The 16,972-nt window shown below is 40.1% G+C and overlaps 1 protein-coding gene across 1 annotated transcript in view; it reads left to right on the top strand.

The window, feature by feature from the left end:
• The first annotated feature begins 4,821 nt into the window (after positions 1–4,821).
• The window catches only part of slc12a5b (solute carrier family 12 member 5b), a 40,894-nt gene continuing 28,743 nt past the window's right edge, over positions 4,822–16,972 (top strand). Inside the window, exon 1 of the mRNA XM_061735876.1 lies at positions 4,822–5,208. Within this exon, the coding sequence (XP_061591860.1) occupies positions 5,154–5,208 (55 nt within the window). The 5' untranslated portion in view covers positions 4,822–5,153. The remainder of the gene's footprint in view (positions 5,209–16,972) is intronic.

The following is a 16,972-nucleotide window of genomic DNA, read 5'->3' as shown; positions in this document are numbered from 1 at the left end:
GTTTTAAAATTGGTTTTAGCCTGTACAGCATGTGCTAAAGAAATAAACTTGACCTTGACTTTGACTTTGATATCATGACCAGCTCTAGTAGGATCTTGGAAGACTCCCTAATCATATGAACCAACTGGAATAAATATATCACTTAAACATAAATACTTATTGTATTTAAGTTTATCCTTAGAGTTCCATTAATTCCAATAACATTCTAATTGAATATTGTAATCAACTGTATCAATTGCAGTATGGACATCTAACAGGACAAGTACAGATACAAATCCCCTGTCTAAGGCAGGGGTGTCCAATTCCAGTCCTCAAGTTCTGTATGTTCTAGATGTTTCGCTGCCAGCACACCTGATTCAAATTAATGGATACTCATCAGCTTGTCATAAAGGTCTCCAGAAGTCTGTTAATGACACAGTCATTTTTATCTGGCTGTGGAAGCAGGGAAACATCCTAAACATGCAGGACAGTGGGTCTGGAGGACTGGAACTGGACACCCATGGTATAAGGCCATGAGGAAATCACTGTTTGTGTTCTCTAGTGCTATTTCCATACTATGAAGTGATCTGAAACTCTTCAAATGTTTTATTTTTACTCAGCACTAGGTAAGAAGAAAAAAATAAAAGACTCAGAGAATTCGGAGAAAAAGTCTGAATAAGGACCAGATGGCTGATAAGATACAACAAACAAGACTCATTCTTGTAATCTCCACATTAGCTGAGATAAATTGAAAGTCAAATCCTCAAAAAAGTTTTACCTAAGGCTCATTTTAGTGACATCCAGTGTCATCATTGCCAACATGTATGAAAACTTTATTATATATTTACATTTAACCTTAGTGAGTAGTACATTTGTTCTTTTGTGAAGCACCTTGTGACGTCCCCTGATTGTGAAAAAAAAAAAAAAAAAAAAAAAAAAAAAAAAAATATATATATATATATATATTTATATATATATATAAATATATATATATATATATTTATATATATATATATATATATATATATATATATATATATATATATATATATATATATATAACCCCCCGCCAGCGAGGCCCCCCTCTCCGCCCCCTCCCAGCGGCGACAGAGGGAAGCCTCGGGCGGAGACCCCATGACTGCGGGAGGAGGCAACCAGGAAGTCCACGGTGATGCCGAGCACCGGCCACCCTGGCCAGGAGGTCCACAACCTCCAGGCCAGGCGAGAGGCCAGCCTGCCTGGAGAGATGGGGCCACCCCGACCGTCGACGCCGGCGGGCCGGCACCCGTCCCAATGAAAGCGGTTCCCCAGAGCCAAAGGGGCAGCGGGGGGTGGGGGGGGACCGGAGAGAGGGAACCCCTCAACCAGGAGCCACCAGACAAGCCCAACAGCAAAGAGCCCAAAACCCAGGTATACCCATCCATCCATCCATCCATCCATCCATCCATCCATCCATCCATCCATCCATCCATCCATCCATCCATCCATCCACCCATCCATCCATCCATCCATCCATCCATCCATGCATCCATCCATCCATCCATGCATCCATCCATCCATCCATCCATCCATCCATCCATCCATCCATCCATCCATCCATCCATCCATCCATCCATCCATGCATCCATGCATCCATCCATCCATCCATCCATCCATCCATCCATCCATCCATCCATGCATCCATCCATCCATCCATCCATCCATCCATCCATCCATGCATCCATCCATCCATCCATCCATCCATCCATCCATCCATCCATCCATCCATCCATCCATCCATCCATCATCCATCCATCCATCCATCCATCCATCCATCCATCCATCCATCCATCCATCCATCCATCCATCATCCATCCATCCATCCATCCATCCATCCATCCATCCATCCATCCATCCATCCATCCATCCATCATCCATCCATCCATCCATCCATCATCCATCCATCCATCCATCCATCCATCCATCCATCCATGCATCCATCCATCATCCATCCATCCATCCATCCATCCATCCATCCATCCATCCATCCATCCATCCATCCATTTTCTATTATCCCGAATAGATACTTTATTAATAAAAATAGTATAATAATATAATAGTAGTAGTAATAATAATAATAATAATAATAATAATAATAACAATAATAATAACAATAATAATAATAATAATAATAATAATCATAATAATAATAATAATAATAATAATAGAAATAATAATAATAATTCAATTTCTGTTTCACTTCTGTTTTGATCTCCACTCCAACAATACTGTTATCCATTTTTCCGGCTGTTCAGGTGAACCAGTGGGCTGCTAATAGAGATAGCTGTGCAGAGTTGGCCTGGACCAACTAATGGGCCTTTACTATCTTTGCTATCCATGCTTTCAGTTCAATGAGCCAAAGATCCAAAAACACTATATTGATTAACCTCCTAAGACCTGGTGGATTTTTTTTTCTTGTTGCTTTGGGCCCCTATTAAGAAATATGATGACATGGACATAGACCTTCACATGTATGCCAGATCTTAGGAGGTTAAACATACACGTATCACGTCAAGCACACGCCATAAGGATGACGACCACAGAAGAAGCAGAGTTTGGACTAGCAGCTCTGCTTAAGCTAGCAGATGTTAGAAATACTGATAACCATTTAGAATACTGTAAAAAAAAAAAATTTTTAAATACTCCAAGAAGCTAGGAAAACAAGTGGTAGAACAAAAAAGAAGTTTGATAAAGAGTGTTGAAATGTGAAAAGTGGCTAGGAAGACAAGTTTCCAGACCCAATATTGCATTCTCCACATGTTTAAAACAAATAAATGAATAATCACTGGTGGTTTGAGTCCTTTCAATAATTTAGACAAGTGCTTTTTGAGCTTATTACTTGTAATAGTCTAGATCAGGGGTTTTCAATTCCGGTCCTCGGGCCCCTCTGTCCTGCATGTTTGAGATCTTACCCTGCTTAAACACACCATGATACAAGTAGCCGTGTCATCAACAGAGTTGTGCAGGGCTTGATGACAAGCTAATGATGACCGTTAATTAGAATCACGCGTGTTGATGCAAGGCGACAGCTAAAACATGGGCAGGGAGGCAATTTGACACTTCTGATTCTTAGGGATCAGAGATGAGGAGTGGTCCTCTAAAGCTTGCACCCTTGCTTTTACTGAGTTGGATCAGGGGGTAAGTTGACATATCATTCATATCCAGGTCACTAAATAGTGCTGCTACAAAATGTTCATACAAAATGGACCGTCCTCTTGACTAGACAAGCCTGTAACAACTTTTCAGTTTACAAATGTGTCCTAATGTTGGTGGGGGTTTGTTGACTATTTTTAATATCATTGAACATACATTTGGGAACTTGTTAACCTTTTTTTTCTTTGCTTTTTTTTAGAGGATGAGAGATTCAAAATAGTCAAGCAAGAAAAGACACAGGGAAGACACCAGCTCACATTATGGCGGACAGGTGAAGAACCTGAGAAGTATAAGCAATACTGCCAAGGATTTTAATATACCATTCAGGACCCTCAGTAGATACTGCAAAAAGATCTGCCAGGATTAGACAGATGGCAAAAGTTATAGGCAGATATTTTCCGCAGAGCTACAAAGCAACCTGGGTCAGTCGACTGAAATATATTTTAGCTTAACGCCAAAGGAAGTAAAGACACTTGCCTATGAACTTGAATTTCATTAAAATGCCTGACTCCTGGTCAGAAATACAGAGCACCAAACCTGTCTAGTTAACAGCATTCTTGAAATTGCACAATTTCTTTTAGTAAGAAAGCCACTGGCCACAAGCATTTTACCAAGCACCAGCCTCCACCAAAAATAATGTTGACGCCATCTTTAAGAATGTGGAGGCAGTGAAAAGAAGGTACAAGTTGCCTCTATCTGAAATATGGAACAAGGTTAGACTATGCAGAAGATAATGGCAACAATATATTCTTCGTTCTATCAAACTCTTGTCAAAGTCCAGAGGCTGCAACCTGTGTAATGTATGGACATAAAAAAAAACAAGTAAACACAGCCTGTGATGCATGGATGCTAAACAACGCAGGCAATGCAATGTCCATTTATAATGTGTCTGGAATTATGGAAAGTTGATAGTAAAAATAAACAGGGATCCTCCACTTCTGAGTCAGAATCAAACTCCTGCCTCATCTGTTCAGATCCATTTCTAAAATGTCCAAAAGAGGGTTGGAGGTTTGAGTTCTGCATTTATTTAAAAAAGTCTGCACATAAAGTAAGCACCCCAGGCCTCCCTGTCTCCCCCTTTCATCCCAAATAAATAGAAACACAAATATTTCAGCTCTGGGGAAAGCTTGAGATGCTGGGACATCCTGGGACATCCCCCCTGCATGCCACATATTTTTTTTTTAATTCATTCACACACAAAAAAGGGGAAAAGGTTGATCCTACACACTGCAGGAGACTAAAATGTGTCCACACACTCTGAGAGTAAATGTGGTAACAGTGAGAGTTTGACTCAGAGTTACAAAAGTGCAGCCTCCAGCTCTCCCAAAGATAATGGGTCATGGCCATGCAAAAAAAGCATTAAGGAGGAATGTAGAAAAGGAAATATAACAAAAGGGGGATGAATGGACAGTAATGAAATGTAATCTTGTTTTCTGTCTGAAGAGAACATCAAAAGAGATGCTATATGTCAAGAGGCAGTACGCTTATATCCGATGTGCATCGCTTTGTCTCTCAATCCCTCTCCATCCATCTCTCATGATGAGATGGATGTTGGTGGCAGTGCGTGAGGGGGAGAAACAGGGAGGGAGGACGGAGGGATAATACCTTCTGAATACATGATGAATGTAGTCATCAGGCTTAAACTGACTGGGGGGCAAGTGGCATGTAGAGAGTGTGCATGTGAGAGTCACTGAGCACCAGCATCCACTCTCCCCTGCAGCTGCACACAGTCTCTCTCCACTCCACCTGATGAGAGACGGAGGGAATCGCAGAACAGAGAGGTTAAGGAAAGTACAAAATACAGCTTTTCTTTCTGCACTGCTTTTCCCCCCAAAACACAGCAACAACAGGCAGGAAGAAAGATGCTGTGAGACACATAAGTGAAGCTTATGAATCTTAGCTTTGGCTCCAGTCAGAGTTGTTTCTTATCAACTAGATCAGCAGCCTGCCCAACCTGCGCAGCCTGCTGAGGGGAAGAGGGGATGCTGAACAACATGACGGACTGTGAAGAGGGAGAAGGAGGACCCAACAGCCAGGGTGAGTGGCCTAACCTGCCACTGATCAGTGACAGCGGAGCCTGTGGCAGTGCGTGGCAGTGTGTGTGGGCCTCTGTTTGTGTGTTCATCATCAGTGTGGGTGCTGAAGGGGATGTGACTGTTGGTAAAGTTAAGAAAGATTATGTCACTTCCAAGGGGCAGACAGAAAGGTTTTTCCTGGCATTTACCTTTTTGTGTGTTAGTAAACAATAAAAACAGGGCCAACTGAACATTTAGAGTATAATTTCAGATGGATGTTGGACAAATTACAATTCAATAAGCATTTTTGTGCTGATGTGACTCGACTGTTCTCAGCCAAGGAACTACATGGAGGTTTCCAGCATTGTAATGGAGCAATTGTTTTATAGAAATAAGCCCTTCATTCTCAGAGTCATTCATGTAAAAAAAAAGAAAAAACAAAGAATAAAACCCAGGGGGTGTATCTCCCATTTTATAATTGAGCAAGTGTGCAGCTATGTTGTTTGTGCGTATTTGTTGTGGGTTTAGGGTTAGAGTCGGAGTGTGGTCAGACATGCACACACCTATATCTTAGATGGCACTTTTCACAATGTAATCATGGTTAAGTTGTAGATGTGTGTTTCCATGAGTAATATTTAAGAATGAACATGAAGTAAGGAATTATTTTCTCATATATTATTGCACATATGTTGGTGGTTGTAGGAGTACTGTACTTTGTGCTCCGACTTTACTGAAACTTTTTTCTTGTCCTTTATCAGTTTTTTGGTGTCCTGGGAAAAAAAGGTTAGCTTTTACCTGGCTAGTTCAGGTATTTTTAAATCGGTAGCTGCAGTTTTAGTTGGTGTGTGGTGAACTAAAATCTAAGAAAAGTGTATACTACCGTGTATGGAGAGAAACCTTTTATGCATGCAACTGTGGAGAATGTCAATATCAGATTATTATTAAATAAATGTGAAGCCACAGGTGTCAGCTTCACTGCTGTAAAAGGTAACGAGGTTCTCCCAAAACATCTCAAGATTCTGTATTTGATTTCATCAATTTACACAAAAGTATAATATTATGGTCTCGTGCAGGTAATTGACTGGCTTTTAAGTGAGATTAACTGTGAAAACTCTTAAGCTTTAAATATGCTGAAAGGGAGATTCTGTTAACTTTGCCCAAGTAAATAAGTAAACGTTGATCTATCCTATTAAAGTTAGTAGGCTATATGTATTTTACTGTCATTAGCCAGACCACTGAGAAGGACTTAATCCGCTTGCCAGATGTTGTCAAATCATCTAAATGAATTTGCCTGATCGCCTATACATTAATGGAGTGTCTACCATTATAACTTCAATGAGAGAGGGTCACGTGACACATCTGAATAGATACGCAGCAAATTCACATGGCACTTGATCAGTCCAAGGGTCACAGCTGTTAAGTACTGGTGGATAAAGGAAATGAAAGCATTTAGTTCCTGCACTTTCATACAGAATTGTCACTGGTCATTCTTTTTTCATTGGTCATTCTTAGAAACCAAGCAATTTTACAAAGGTAGAAATTTAGGAAGCTTCATCATATTTGGACACAAGTGAGAAGAATTCCACAGTTTTCCTATTGTGTTATTTCTAATGCTCATCAGCACCATGCAGTGTATCCCACAGACTCATAGTGCATGTTTGTCAGTTCTTTTGTAATTATGTTACAATGGACAAAAACCTTTATGGGTTGTACATTAAGTATTATGTCGTTTCAGAGTGCTGCATTATGTAAAGCTTCTCTCTTAAAGCCATTTAAAGGATTTGTATATTGCTGCCCCCCTGTAATTTCACTCAGTGTATTCTCAACTGGGGGAAGTTGGTATTGTTGGTAATGTCAATGATTTGCAATGCTGCCGCAGCAAGACGGTTTCTAGTTTTGGCTAGTTGTACCCATCCTATTGCTCTGGGAAAATTGGGATATAGGCAGGCTCTAGGCCACCATGAACCTGAACAGGGGGAAGTGGTTATAAGAAAATGGATGAATGGATGATGGCTATGGAAAGCTTTCTAGCTTCAGGTTCCGATGGAGGAGTGTATCAGAATCGGACATTAAACCCAATTGTTAGGATGCAATAAAGTGTTGACATTTCTGACACACCACATTTAACGACTGACCAATTTTATTAAGAAAAAGTTGCTCCAGACTCCAGGGATTCTGGAGCCTGAACTATTGATTAACTACAAGGTGGGATACACCCTAGAGGTCACTCGTTTATCATAGGGTCACACAGACACAAATGTGTAAAACAAACATGCACACTCAAACTACAAGGAAAACAATTATATGAAACTGACTTTAAAAGAAAGAAAAAAATATACCCATGCCCATGAATTATCCCCAAGTTTTATGGTAGAATGTAAAAAATGAGCTGCACCTTGAGCCCACTCAAGTCAAACCTTAGGATCTGAACTATATGAGTCTCAACTGTTGTTTCGTTACTCAACATTTCAAAAATATTTGCAAGCAGAGCTGAATCTGAATAATAAGTGAAGAGTGAATAGTGATAGAACTCTCCCCTAATCTCTCTACTGAGCTACATCATCTCTTCCTACAAATCATCTTAGAAGAGAGATTATGAAATACAGTGTGGTTTAATCCCTTCTTCCTTGAACTTTGTCTCACAAAGCTTGTTCATAGCAACCTAGTCTGGTGTAGTAGTAAAATAAGACAAAATACTCTTTTTCCTCACCAAAATTACATTAATAGTGGTATTCCATCCATCCATCCATTATCTATACCCGCTTTATCCTTTGCAGGGTCACGGGGGTCTGCTAGAGCCTATCCCATCTATTTTCAGGCGAGAATATGAATACCACTCAATAGTGATATTCATAATCCATAAAATAAGAAAAAAAAATCTGTTCACATGTTTCATTATTTTTAGACTGTTAATAATATTTTGACTGAAAGTAATGTGAAAAATTCCAAATGGATGGAATAGGCAGGTCTGTAAATTGGACAACCCCCACTAACTCAGTTATCACCAGTTAGCTAGTACAGCTTGGATGGCTTAGCTTATGCAAACCTGCAATGTTTATTATTGCCACCTTGCAGTCATTCAAATCAAATCTATCCAAACATCATCATTTCAGATGATGCTTCTAAATTTCAGCCAAAATGAGCGCGGCCAAAGCTGCAAGGAGGACTAGCTGAGCTCCGCTGGGACTGTGGCTCAGCCTGCTGCCCACAACTCTCGGCCACCCGCGGTGGCCTGAGGACCAGCAAGTCTAGTGGCCTAAGTGACCGAATGCAACAGTGTGCTTAGAGTGATTCAGTTAGTACGCTTGGAAATGTTGTGAAAGTATCCAGGTTGTGAAAGTATAATTCACAGCGCAAAAGTTAAGTTTGATTTTTTTTTTTTTAGTTATCTCAAGCAAAAGCTCGGAACTTTACACCAAAGACACAGACGGTCAATCGAAACACCAGGCCCCTAATAATGCATACATTTGTGGTTTGGATGATTAAGATTTGATGATTTACATTAAGTTTCACCCCCTAAAAAGTTGTCATGAATGTCATGAAAATCTTGCTTTCGAGATCCAGAATATTTTTTTGCGTCAGGTTGTAAATATGTTTGTTTTTGCTATAAAGTTGAACATTTTAACAAAGGGGTCAGTAGGCTCTTGGAGCAAGTTCCTAGTGGTCATTGGATGAACTGCAATTTTTTTTACTTCTGTAATGGCTTCAGCTCTGAAAGCCAGATGTTGTCCATTGCGCTGTTATCATTATGGTGCAGATGTTTGAGCTCACTTCTGTCTCAATCGAGATTGGATTTGGACCAAAGAATACATAGATACATTGCGTAAGCCGGTATATCCAATGAAAATGTTTTTAATTTAGTTGGTTTATAGTTTTATTCCAGCAAGGAAATGAAGGGGAAACATTGTAGCTATGCAGGGTTTTGAACACTGGAAAATTAGGAGAAAGTGGACTTTTACTAAAAGGGGTTTGAAGAATCCATAATACCTCTTATAAATTCACAAAGATAGCAGTTTGTCTGTCATCGTTTTACATTTCACACAAGCTGCTGTCTTTAGGACACATTGTTATTAAAGTGGCAAACGGGTAAATAGATTTAATTGACCACAATATTGTTAAATGTTGCTTTACTTATCAAGTTTCAGTATGAAGTAGAACCACACAGACCGAAGAGGTTGAATCAAATATAATTTATAAGAGCACGCATTTAAAAAAGGTTTCAGAGATTTTATTTTTGTAGTTGCATGAAGCGTTTACGGGCCTACAAAATGTTCTGACACTGTGTGTGAGAGAAATGATAAAAGTGCAGCATTTTTAAGAAATTAACTGTTAAAAAGATTTGTTTTCAGTTACACAATAACTGTTTCCCAACTTGGACATCAAACATTTGGTCATCTATGACAACATAATTATGGTGATTGCAGCTTGTGAAAACATCATCAGCATGTTGCTGTTTCTTCACTCAAACTACCAAACTAAGACTGGCCCATTTTTTTTTACATAGTTAGGTCTACTGTATATGCATTGTTTGCACATAAAACAAAGGTAGTAAAATAAATGTATTGTATTAAAATGTGTAATATAATGCATACAAATTAAAAAGCGCTAAATTATTTCTTCTCCCCGTTCTTTATCCCCAATCATTAGTTAAATTGATTCAAGACTTTTTGGAATGATACAACTTCAATTCCAAAGAGGCAAGATATGTCAAATGTAAATAAAAACAATCCAATGATTTGCTAATCTCATGAACCTATATTTTATCACCAATAGAACATAAACAAAAGATCTGGTGCTGAAACTGAAACATTTTGCCATTTCACAGAAAATATTAGCTTATTTTAAATTTGATGGCAGCAACACGGTGAGAACAGGGCAACAAATGGCTAGAAAAGAAATTGGCTCAAACCAAAAGGACTGGAAAAGTATTTGACAGCAACAACATGACTGGGTGCAAAAGAAGCATTTCAGATAGGCAGCTCCTCTAAGATGTCAAGATGGCCAATGGTTCATCAATTTGTGGCAAACTGTGTCAAAAAATTGTGGAACAATTTCATAAAGATGTTTGTCAAAGCAAACTTGCAAAGGTCCCACTATCTTTTGTGTATGATATATCAAAAATTCAATTAAATTCAATTTTACTTATATAGCATCCGTTACAACACAAGTTGTCTCTAGCTGCTTTCCAGAGAGCCAGAACATGACCCCAAGCAATTATTACATTAACATAAACATAAATCAGTAGTTAGACTCTTTTCCTCTATTGTTCCTGAAATGACCTACCAAACTCTGTCTGATCTGCAGGGTCCGTACCTACTTTTAAGAACAAGCTAAAGACTCAGCTCTTTAAGGGGCATCTAGTTAACTTCTCTGATCATCAGAATTAGTTAAAAGATTTGCTCAGCTCTTTGCATGACTCTGCACGGAGAAAGCTTTATGCACTTATGACAAGATGATCGCATGATGGTGTCTTTTAAAACATATTCTTCTTGTATAAAAGCACTGTTGTGTTGGGTGGCAAGGAAACACAAAAAAACATACATTTTTTTAATTTTAGCACTGGCATGGCAGCACCTGTGTCCAGCTGGACTTTCAGCAGTCTGACCAGCACTTATCCATGCTGTACCCTCCTATGTGATTTCTTGCTTGTGTTCTCTCAGATGTAAGTCTCTTTGGATAAAAGCGTCTGCTAAATGACAGTAGTAGTAGTAGTAGTAGTAGTAGTAGTAGTAGTAGCAGTATAAACATAAACAATGGCAGGTAAAAACTCCCCCAGTGAGAGAAAAACCTTAAGCCAAACAGTGGCAAGAAAAACTCCCCTTAAGGAGGGAAGAAACTTTGAGCAAGACCTGGTTCATTAGGGGGGACACTCAGAGACTCAGGAGAACTCTCTGTGTGCAAGGCCAAAGGTCAAAACTGGATGATTGTGATCTTCAGGCTCTCAGGCGGCACCCTCTATTAAGGGTTGTCCGGTCTCTATATGATCGGAGGCAGAAATTTGGTTTGCATTGCCAGCAGTAAGTCAGACTTGTTCCCGGTGCATGTTGAACTTCGGCAGAGCTGCCCTTTGTCACCGGTTCTGTTCATAATTTTTATGGACAGGATTTCTTGGCGTAGCCAGGGGCCGGAGGGGATCCGGTTTGGGAACCTCAGGACTTCGTCTCTGCTTTTTGCAGATGATGTTGTCTTGTTGGCTTCATCGGACCGGGACCTTTAGCATGTGCTGGGGCGGTTTGAGGCCGAGTGCGACGTGGCAGGGATGAAAATCAGCACCTCCAAAACTGAGGCCATGGTTCTCCACAGGGAAAGGGTGGTGTTGTGGGGTGGAAATCAGCGAGACGAGACACTCTGGTGCGTTTGAGTTTACTTTACTGCATGCTCCCACATCTCAACATTACAGATGCATGATCGGACTCATAACAACAACGCACCATCCGGAAACGGAAGTAGCCCCCCGATCACTCTTCCCCCGAGACCTTAAAGGCACGGTACCCGGGTGAATGTCTCTCACCGTATATGTGGGTCACCACAGTGTGCCTTCTTCGGGTGGGTGGGGAAGTCCTGCCTCAGGTGGAGGAGTTCACGCATCTCGGGATCTTGTTCACGAGTGAGGGAAAGATGGAGCGTGAGACTGACAGACGGATCGGTGCAGCGTCCGCAGTTATGTGTTCGATGTACCGGACCGTCGTGGTGAAGAAAGAGCTGAGTCGAAAGGCGAAGCTCTCGATTTACCGGTCAATCTACGCACCTACCCTCACCTATGGTCATGAACTTTGGGTAGTGACCTCCGCAGGGTGGCTGGACACTCCCTTAGAGATAGGGTGGGGAGTTCGGTCACCCGGGAGGAGCTCGGAGTCGAGCCGCTGCTCCTTCACATTGAGAGGAGTCAGCTGAGGTGGCTTGGGCATCTGTATCGGAAGCCTCCTGGACGCCTCCCTAGGGAGGTGTTCCAGGCATGTCCCTCCTACCTAGGGAGGTGTTCCAGGCATGTCCCTCCGGGAGGAGACCCCGGGGAAGACCCATGACACGCTGTCTCTCGGCTGGCCTGGGAACGTCTCGGACTCCCCTCGGAAGAGCTGGAGGAAGTGTCTGGGGTGAAAGAAGTCTGGGCATCTCTGTTGAGACTGCTGCCCCTGTGACCCGGTCACATATATATATATATATATATATATATATATATATATATATATATATATATATATATATATATATATATATATATATATATATATATATATATATATATATATATATATATATGTATATGTATGTATGTATACATACATATACGTGTGTCAGTCAGACAACTCATGCAGTTTGGAACACTTTAACTCTGTAGCCCCCCCACCCCACTCACCCATTCGAATCGGAGCCCACAGGGATTGACAACGAGTTTGGTAGTTGAGACCTCCGAACACATGCTACTTGTTCCTTAAGTAGGTCAAAGAAGAAATTGAGTAATTGGGATGAACATGATGGTAAATAAGCAGGTGCACACACTGCTGAGATTGCCTGCCTGAAATAATTCCCAGGGGTCCTATCATATTATGGTGGTTATACTGTATATATATATATATTAGGGCTGTCAAACGATTAATTTTTTTAATCGCGATTAATCGCATGTTGTCCATAGTTAACTCGCGATTAATCGCATATTAATCGCACATTTATTCACACATTTTTTAAAATGTTTTTAATACTGTTAACAACATGAGGAAGGGCAAATATGCTGCTTTATGCCAATGTTTATTGAACTTTCCACAAAAAAAGCTTTTGACCTGAATGTAACATTCCTTCATAAATACAAACACAATGTAGTCCCCAACTTTACACTTTTAAAGACTAACTTAAGATTCCTTGTTTTTTTAAGCAGCTCAATGTAAAACAATGAATCATATGCATCACAAACATATGCTGCGCTCTCTGCATCGGTCGTGTTTGGATGCAAGTGAGACTCGACGTACTTGGGTGGTAATTCATTTCAAATCGACAGTAGATGCAAATAACTTTAGTCTTGTCCAGCGAAGCATCTGGGCATCTTTTTGAAAGTTAACTAGCCGTTCAAAAGTCCCTTTTCATTCTCCATCTTTCAGTTCACCAGACTTTTCCTCAAGCTACGGGTACCGTCGACGGCCAGAACTTATAGAATGCGCTTTTTTACATTTTTTTTATCCTGCGCGTTAATCACGCGTTAAAAAAATTGTCGGTGTTAAGAGGACGTTAAGAGGACGTTAAGTTAACGTGTTATTAATTGTTATTATGTGTGTATATATATATATATATATATATATATATATATATATATATATATATATATATATATATATATATATATATATATATATATATATATACGTTTCCTTTCTTTTCATGACTATTGACATTGTAGATGCATACTGAAGGCAGCAAAACTATGAATTAACACATTTGGAAATATGTACTTAACAAAAAAGTGTAAAACAACTGAAAATACGCCTTATATTCTAGTTTCTTCAAATTAGCCACCTTTTGCTGTGATTACTGCTTTGCACACACTCTGCATCTTCTTGATGAGCTTCAAGAGGTAGTCCCCTGAAATGGTTTTCACTTCACATGTGTGCCCTGTCAGGTTTAATATGTGGGATTTCTTGCCTTATAAATCGGGTTGGGAGCATCAGTTGTGTTGTGCAGAACTCAGGTGGATACACAGGTGATAGTGCTACTAAATTGAACTCGAGGAGGAAGCTCCACAGCACGGTGAGGCAGATGAGATGCAGACAGACAAAGAACACCAAAACAAACCGTAGCATGACATTATTAGATTTGTAAATCGTTGAATTCTGTTAAATTTACATTTTATTTGACATACCAACTTTTCGAGAATTGGTAATGTACATTTATGAACAGGTTACATCTGTAGAAAAAAATGCAGGCACTCATATTGTTTTAGAGGTTACTTTGTGTAAGAGCTGAATATTCTCTGCAAATGTTGTCACTGTTGCAAGACTCTAAAATGAAAGAAAAGCCAGTTCCAGATGGATTTTTCCAAACTAAAATCAAACCCTAGACAGTGAATAATTTTCCTAAAAAAGCAAACAACAAAAAAACTGTCAAGCAAAAATGTAGCACTAATGCTCAGACAAGCACTTGAGCTTCTGTCGCCTGGTTGAAATTCATGTGTTTCCCCAGCAGCCTCCAAATGTCTTTTCAGTTGATGTCTTCACTCAACAACTTGCTGATGTTGATCATCATCATCCTGCATAATGAGAGAATTATTCTGAAAAGAGTGTCCAATTTGTTTCAGTGCTCAGGCTGTTCGAGCATCAACAGTTCCTCGGTTTTTCGCCTTCGATTAGTTCATCTTCACTCAGAAGACAGAATTTAGTTTTTTATCCAATCTAAACTTGGATCGTGTTCACTGCTACAGTCAATTAAAATTATAGCATTAAGTGTCAAATTTGTTTTCATTTAGCTCCAGAGACCACTTCAAGCCCACTTCACACCCTTGGGTCTTTAACAAATAACAACAGATTTAAATGAATAAAGCCTGAATTTTGGAAAATAAACTAAAAAAGAAAGGAAGGAGGTAGGAATAATAAATTGGATTTCACTTGAATATAGTAGTCCTATTACTGAATTGAACTGCATTTAACTGAACTTGCATTGAACTTACTTTGTCCCTAAATGCCCTCAGAGGGCTCAAACTGAAATGACTGAAATAGAGCTGGCCACATTTGTTGATGATCAACCAATTAAGAACATTTTGTAAGCACCACTGCCGACTATTTACCCTCTTAATACCTTTAAAAGCTGTAGGGATGTGTCTAAAAAACAACAACTTTAGTTTGAAGTATTCCAAAAAAAACCTTAATCGATATCCTGTCCTTGTTCCCTTTTAATGGAAAGCTTCACATTTGAACTTAATCTATTTTTGATAGCATCACATCCACTTCTGCTTGTGAGTGTTTAACAGAGCAACATTCTGCAATGCAGCAAAAGACAGTCTCTTAGAAGATGAAATTAAATTAAACAAATTACTTTATGGAATTAGCCTTAATTCCTGGCTTCCAGTAGATGAGATGAAATTGAATGGTAATGTGCCCGTTACGCTGCTGATTGATGCATTTCTTTCACATGCAAAGGTTAATTTCGACGTTCCTCTATAGCCTCCAGCAGCTGCTGGATAATCCTCTTGAGCCCATGTCCTATTAAGCTTTTAAAAGCTGGTATGAACTGTTCATTTTTTAATAACCATGTCACATCAAGGGTACAAATCTCCCCCACTCACTGCATTTCATCTGCACACGGCAAGCAAATGGCAGCTTCAGCATCAGTAAAAACTGATCTTCTTCTGCAACAGTCATCTTTTGCTCATCACTTCTCTTCAGTGAAGTCTTTTTCACAGCTGTGAGACTTTCTAACACAAAAATTAAAATAGTTTGGACTGAACCTTACCATGCTTGTTTCCCAGTTTGACATTCAGACAATGTCTGAAAGAATTTGTGTTAACAGATCAGGTAACTTTCCGGATAATTTATGGTTAGAAATGTGTGGTCATGATGCACTTTTTTTCATCCTGCCTGCATTTCTCTTTTTACTGTTTTGGTGGCGTTTTGGCATTAGGGACCCATGGGGCATGACCCCATCAGAAGTCACTGTTGAGCAGAAGAGGATTATGTTTATCTGCGTCAGACAGACTAATGTTGTTCTGCATAAGATAGCAAAATGTTTACGATTTTCATTGGCAGAGTCTCCTTTTGCATCTATACGTTTACATAGTGTAGTAGTGTGTGGATTTGTCCCTGAACATCTGTATCCACTCAATGAGTTACAACAGAGATTGTCCTGCATCTGTCCTGCTCTGGATCAAATAAAATGATGCATATGCATGCGTGTGCATGCGTGTGCATGTGTGTGCATGCGTGTGCATGTGTCTGCATGTGTGTGCATGTGTGTGCATGTGTGTTCATGCATGTCCTCTGCATACACTTCAGTTTTGAAAGTGGGCCCTGGCAACCAGGGTCTCTGACGCTTTCGCTCTATTTGAGTTTCACCAGGGTAGGTACTGTGTAGGTCTCACTGGTTCTGCCTTAGCTAACAAGGAGCTTACATACTATCAAATACATGATGAGTCTCACAGACTAGGTAGATATTTTAGCATTTACCTCTTGACCTGGAAATAGAATTGTTTGGGACCACAAAGATTTAATCTTAATCAACAAGGACAAGTTTGTTCAACCAAGAAAGATTCAAACAGGAAACTTGGATTATGGCTGATGGAGAGGGTGGAACGTTACCATAGCAATGTGGAATGTGGTCACACAAAAGCCACCAAGTGTTGAGAGTTTCACCAGTGTTTTGCAGTGGTGTAAAGTAACGAAGTACAAGTACTTCGTTACTGTACTTAAGTAAGATTTTTGAGAATTTGTACTTTTATTGATACTTTCATTTTTCTGTACTTTTACTTTTACTTCGTTACATTTTCAAGGAAAAAATCGTACTTTTAATCCGCTATATTTAAAATTGGACACGTCGTTACTCGCTACTAATTAAAGAACAGCACAGCGGGGGCTGATTTATGGTCCTGCGTTACACCGGCGCAGAGCTACGGCGTAGGGTACGCGGCGACGCACACCCTACGCCGTAGCCTACGGCGTAAGGTGTGCGTCAATTTAACGCGGAACCATAAGGCGGACAGGAAGGAAGGGGGGCGCGTGAATATACCGAGAAGGAGCCGCAGCTCCCGGGAGAGTTGCGCCGCAGAGGCGGGCCGGACGGCCGGAGGAACCGCTGTCGCGTCTAGTATC

Source organism: Cololabis saira, chromosome 12 (genome assembly GCF_033807715.1).
Source record: "Cololabis saira isolate AMF1-May2022 chromosome 12, fColSai1.1, whole genome shotgun sequence".
Taxonomy (NCBI): Eukaryota; Metazoa; Chordata; class Actinopteri; order Beloniformes; family Belonidae; genus Cololabis; species Cololabis saira.
Note: the sequence above shows the minus strand (reverse complement) of the source record. Positions and strands in the feature narration are given on the sequence as shown.